This window comes from Leuresthes tenuis, unplaced genomic scaffold, assembly GCF_036924035.1.
Source record: "Leuresthes tenuis unplaced genomic scaffold, fLeuTen1.0.hap1 SCAF_5, whole genome shotgun sequence".
Classification (NCBI taxonomy): Eukaryota; Metazoa; Chordata; class Actinopteri; order Atheriniformes; family Atherinopsidae; genus Leuresthes; species Leuresthes tenuis.
Genome location: NW_027325359.1, coordinates 13408929 through 13415054, shown reverse-complemented (window position 1 = coordinate 13415054; position 6126 = coordinate 13408929). Strand labels below are relative to the sequence as shown.

Genomic DNA, 6126 nt, shown 5'->3' with positions numbered 1-6126 from the left:
GTAGCAATATTAATTTGTGTCATTTTTGTACTACCTAAATGATAAAGAAAATTAACAGAGCTGCCTCCTAACTAGAGGGACATTAATACGACTAACTCAGTCATTTTCTATGTGTTGGCATTTTAAATTATTTTGGAATTTTGAATAAAATTAGAGAAAATAACAATTTTTTATGGAAATGTTCAATCATTTTTTAAGTTACTGTCTCTTCACTAATGCAAATGTTTAAAAAAAGGATTATTCACATTCTTTTGAAAAATATATAGATTTAAGTAAATATACATGCTATGGAATGAAAAGCATGGCAAGGATGATTTGCTCCTTAAAGCTTGGCAGCCGTCAGCTTACAGCATCACACCTCTCCCACTGCTCTGTGGTCTCAGATGGAGTGACGATTATACTCTTGGGGAGGGTGCATCCCATCATAGTGGAACTCCCTCCACTGCTCGGTGCTCTCTCTGGTCTTCTCGTCTTGCTCTGAAAGATCAGGCACATTTGTACAGTGGATTAATGTTCTCTTTTTTTCAGCCGCATCACATATGAAGGGTTCACATACCATCATTATCCTCCTCAGCGTAGCTCTCAAACTCATTCCTCTTCTCCTCGTGAAACTCCCTCTTTCGTTCGTCTGCAGCCAAAACCTGCCTTTGCTCAGCTGCAAGCACAGCAGGGGCATATTAGATGCGGTAGCGATGTGTCATGTTAATTCATTGCTGTTGGTCATAAATGACCCAGACAGGATGTAAATACATAAACAGCATTTTCGAAAAAGGCAAAGAAACACTATCAACTGGTTTGTGTCCCAGCTTAAAGAAAAACAGGACAGTGTTGTTGGTTTATTTCATTCTATTTTCTTTATTGAGGATATAAATGAAAGGGGGCCATTTAATTGAAGATAAAATTAGAGATACGCTGAGGTGGTAGAGGTACTCAGGTGCACAATGGTGGCTAAAAAGTTAAAGGTGTTAGCAAATTTTAGTAGTCTAACAAACAAATACTTCTTCTTTAAAACTGCATCTATCATAAATCACACAAGAGTGACGCAGCGACATGAAAACAGGTGTTTAGTGTTAAAGGCAGCTAAGGCACTGCTGGTTTAACAAGATTTGAAAGAAGAAAGTTTCCAATAAGTAGCTGCAGAATGACGAGATTAAAAACTGCTAACTGTCATTAGATGCTTAATGTGGTATGATAGAAGAAAAACTGATTTTTTTCCAGCTTGGGTTTTAAATAATTAGATGAACTGCTCTTTGACAACATAAGTGAGGCAGATATAGAGGAATTACAGTGTAATATCTTTAATAGCCACTAGAAGCCTGCTCTAAAACATCTGTGACTCCTACAAACACCCGCTAAAAACAATGACTTGTCTCATGAAAAACTACTCATATATTTGATCAGTGAGCTGGCAGTTCTTTTATAATAATTCTACCTCAAAATTAGATCTCAGTGATGCAGAATTTTGTCAAATTAGGTTTCAAGTACCTCGAGCTCCACCCTTTTGTCCAAATATAGCCACTTCTGGTTCCAAAAGTATTTATTTTTTTGGTTCCTAAGTGAGAGACATTACCCCAAAATATCTCAGTGGCAGCCACTAAGTAAGCTGGCATGAGCTTTCATGCTTCCTTTATGATCTCCTTTTTGGAGCATCCTTTATGAAAGAAAAAGAGATCATTCTTTTCGGACAATTCCTAATGGCTGCAACTTTAAAAGTCACGTTTGATCATATTTATCCCGTGATGCTAACGGTGATTCGTGTGGATAGATATAAGGATGGGAGACTGAGTGTGAGCAGCCTTTTCTTGGACATCTTAATCACAAAATTTCACAGATACTGTGGATCAAGCAGAAAGAAAGACTAACCACTTCATGGTGGAGATCTCAACACGACAGAAAAATCACGATAAAAACAAACAGCTTGTTTTAAAATGTCAGCTCCTGGCTGCAGGGCACAATGCATGATGGTCTATTTCCACCAATGCAGTGTACAGCCTCTGCGCATTTCTTTTGATGTACCACATAAAGAGTTAGTTGCTCACGATATAGTGAATGAAAGTTCCACTTGAAATTTCGAACAGCACTACAAAATGGCTGACTGACAATGTAGTGAATGACTTGAAAATTGGAACACAGCCCAAAGTTATGGTAACCAAATGATGAACTCGTAAAAAAAGGTAGAAACAAAGATAAACAAAGAAGAAACACTACATACACTATAGTAATCCACTGCATTGTAAGACTGTGATTTCATATTTACTTGGCTTCTGCTACTTATCTGAGGAAGTTTCACAATATCTCCGACTAAACCTCAGACTTTACACAAAAAACAAAAGTTGATCGATTAGTTCTCCAGCTCTGACAGTTGGATCCCTCACAGAAGGGCCAGTGTGGACACAAGGACCATTTGCAGCAGTTAATCATTTTTTCAAAATGCTGAGGAGTGCAAGCAATGTTACACATTTAAAGGCTCAGAAAGGGCGGTTGCCCAAAATGAAAGTTTGCCTTGATTCAGCATTTGTGTGAGTTTTAAATAAGCCTGCTGGTGTCCTCTGACCTCCTGACACATGTGGGCAAGTTCAAGCCCAGTTCCAAAGACATTGGGAAGCTGAGCACTCAAAAGTGCAATCTGTTGGTTTCCTTAGCTAGGATATCATTTTTTTTATTGGCTCTATATGAATTAATTTGATTATGATTACAATGAATTGAATTCCAATTGGCTTGAATTGGACTATATTACTTAAGTGCCTTGAGATGACAATTGTTGTAATCTGGCGCTATATGAATAAAATTGAATTGAATTTAATTGAAAAGAGTAAATAGCAGCAGAATGCAATCTAGAAAAAAATTTCCAATGTTACTTCTTTCATTTTGAAATAAAATGTTAACCCTCACCTCCTGTTTTTAATTGACATTTATCACAGCCGGCATCCCATTAGTTTTGGGAAACTGTTGCCAGTATCAGTAGAAAGGATATCAGCTGCGACAGGAAAGGTTTGGGATTGCATTGCTGACCTTTTCAAAGAAAGGTCACCACGACCTTTGACCTTTTCTCAGACTCCCCAGCTGAAAATTGTGCTTGCATTGAGAGCTGAATTGATTGTTGGGAATTCAAGTCATGACGCTGTAAATTACAAGAGCGAACATGATTTATGGTTTAACGTCCACATTAGAATGACTATAGAGATAATCCTACTTTTATTTTTTCTCTCTTTGTCTCTCACAAACATTGCACACCAGGGCTAATCATGCAGTGTTTTAATCATGGCTAACTTGCTAATGGCTCGCTAACTCCCGCAAAAGCACTGCTTTGGACTCAGATGTCGACGTCTAGGTGTCCTCAGAATCCCACATCTGCTCATCCACCCACTGAAAGCTAATATCTATTTCAAATATCTTGCTTTGTAAAAGGCATCCACCTTCAGGGTACATGCTTTCATATCGGTACACTGCAGGAGAGGCTTTTAAAGGTGGGCAGCTTGTTTGTCTTTTTCTTTTTTTTTTATGTGCTTTCTTTTCTGACCCCTGTCTGCCTCAGTGTTGGCACATTCCACATTCAGCTCCCAACCACTCACCCACACACTTGTCCATCTCTGTCTGCTTTCAGCTTTGTGTCCATTTTATCCCTCCTTTCGCTATACAAAGTGTCACGTTGTTGCCAGACTCACAGCGTGTTACACAAGTCCGATTCAGAGCAGCAGCATCAGTGTGTGTTCTCACCTCCCCGCTGGCACAACTGCACAAAAACAGTGCCGTTAACTCGCTCGAGAATGTCAAACATTGTACAGTATGTGAATGCTTGTAAAGGAGGACGCTGATAGATGTGGACTGGGGTGAGCTCCATGCTGCCCTGTGGCTCCTGCTGCAGCACAAGAACAGGTCTGAGGTGGTTTGTGGTCAGGCCAAGGCCAGAATACGGCAAACAGTTGCTGGCTGCCACTGACAAAAAGCAGCCGGACCGCTGTAAACAGGTTAGCTCACTGTGCAGTCAGGCAGCGCAAGCTCTGCAACTTTACAGGTCATTTATTCTATTACCAATGGCAGAGATGAATTTTCATATAGTGTGTCACAGTTCCACTTATTTTCAGAACAATACTTTCACTAGTCTATATACTGGTCTCTTTTTGTTTAGAAAGAGGACAAAAAATGGAAAAAAAAGAGGCTTCATCTAATGTTCAAGGAAGAAATCAGCTTGACAAACGTTTTACTTCTCAGTTCTGTGGCTGTGCAGTCCTCTAACGTCCTGCACACATTTATTCCTTCTGCTACGCAGTGACAGAAGTTGAGAAGAAAAGTTGCTGAAGGTTTTCTGAATTCTTCGTAGATTTGGATGGATATTGTTTATACACGGGCAACATATTTCATCAAATCTAAGGTGTTTTATTCTGAGATTTGCAAAAGTTTTGATCAAATCTTAAAACATTCAAACTTTCACCAGGGGCTTTGAATCTATTGGATTTGTCAATTTCTTTTACAGGGTCAATCTAAACTTTCGAAAAATGCATGTGAGACAGATGCAGACACGTGCAGATTTATTTTAAGAGGATGCAAATGACAAAAAAAAAAGATAAAAGAAGATAAAAAAAACTCCTGTAAAAGTTGTCCTGACTGTTCAATTCTAATCTGAATTGTCACTTTAGAACAACTGATAACTATGTTTCATTTTGAGGTACATTTAACCTCACTGAGTGATAAATGGTCCTGAGGATGAAGAACATGCAGATGTCCACGAAGAGCACATTCACACAACCACATGCACACACAGCTTGGCTGAACAGACCAGAGTCCAAACTGCCACAAGCAAACTAGAAGCGTTCTCACCGTTGAGCTCATCCTGAGACTTCACAGCTCGTCTGCTGCGTCTCCTGAAGAAGTTTGAGGCATCGGCCTCCTTCATGAAGATCCTCCTCAGCGGACCTGCGGTGGAAGCAGGTGGTGGTTGAGCTCACAACATTAAGAGAAATAGAGGAAATGCAGCTGATGTGGCTCCTCACCTTGTGGAGCATTAGCGCTGCTGCTGGGCACAGCTGCAGATTCGGCCTCTGGAGACACTGCATTTGAGGACAAAATGTGAAAGGTTTATATTAAAACACAGAGCCGAGGGTGTCACGCTTACCTCTCTGTGAAATGCAAAGCAACCTGCTTATGTTTCACTTTTCAAACGCACTACTGCTGAAATCATAATCCACAGGTGGATGGGGTGACAAAAAAATTCTCCTGCATCAGACTCACAGGAAAGTGCAAAAAGCACGGTGAGGAGAGCCAGAAGAGCTGCATATGTCCAAGACATCTTTAACTCTGTGTCTGAAATGTTGAGAGGTTCCAGTAGTAAAAGAAACACAGGAGGGAGAGAGGTGAGTAAGACGTAAGTGAGAGGTGGGCTGGGAAGCCTGGAGCAACATGAACTGCTTGTCAGGGGAGGAAGGGAATGATTGTGCAGATCTGATATGAGGCCTGATCCAACAAACACCACAGAGTGTTTCCAACTGACAGGAAGATGCTGAAGCTTTCATTTTGACTCAACAAGCATCTTGCCGATCTCTTTTTTTCCTGCCACTCCAGCTCCAACTAAGTTAGTATGAGGAGATAACCTAAATCAACCAGAACAGTTTACCTTTAACCAAGCAATATAAGCCAGTTAGGGCCTGTTTCTTTAGTCACGGAAGGAAAAACACGGGTCTCAGCAAAGAAATCATACAACAGACTGAGTATGAGCCACGAGCCGGAGGGATTCTGTAACTTGTCATGAAGAAGATGGAAGAGGGACAAGTGAATTACTGAATTAAAAAAAATGATAGATAGATAGATAAATAAATACAGTGGCCAAAAACAGCTGAGATCCAGACCTGGAGCAGGGATTTCAAGTCAAATGTCTCCTTTGCACAAGAATCTGAAATGGGCCCCTCAACGAGGCCACACGCTCTGCTCTGCATAAAGTCCTGCCGGAAAGTATGCAGACGTCTGTTTGCTTGACTTTTTTCCCAAACTAAATCCTGGCTGATGCCCCAGAAACTGTGAATGTTTAAATTGTTTTGTCAGGGATATCCAAGGTGGTGGGAGTTGTGCTCCGGGTAAATGAGAGGAAATTGGAGGGAGAGTTTGAAAAAAGGTGTGTAGGGACAGAGCCTG

General features: G+C 40.6%; 1 protein-coding gene across 1 annotated transcript; it reads right to left on the bottom strand.

Annotated features, from left to right (window-relative positions):
- Positions 1–300: 300 nt before the first annotated feature.
- ucmab (upper zone of growth plate and cartilage matrix associated b) lies at positions 301–5287 on the bottom strand. The gene is made up of 5 exons (XM_072385238.1): positions 5230–5287; positions 4992–5048; positions 4819–4914; positions 557–655; positions 301–477 (listed from the first exon to the last, which is right to left on the bottom strand). Exons 1-5 carry the CDS (start codon positions 5285–5287, stop codon positions 380–382), a joined length of 408 nt encoding a protein of 135 aa, XP_072241339.1. The 3' UTR covers positions 301–379.
- Between the last annotated feature and the right edge of the window lie 839 nt (positions 5288–6126).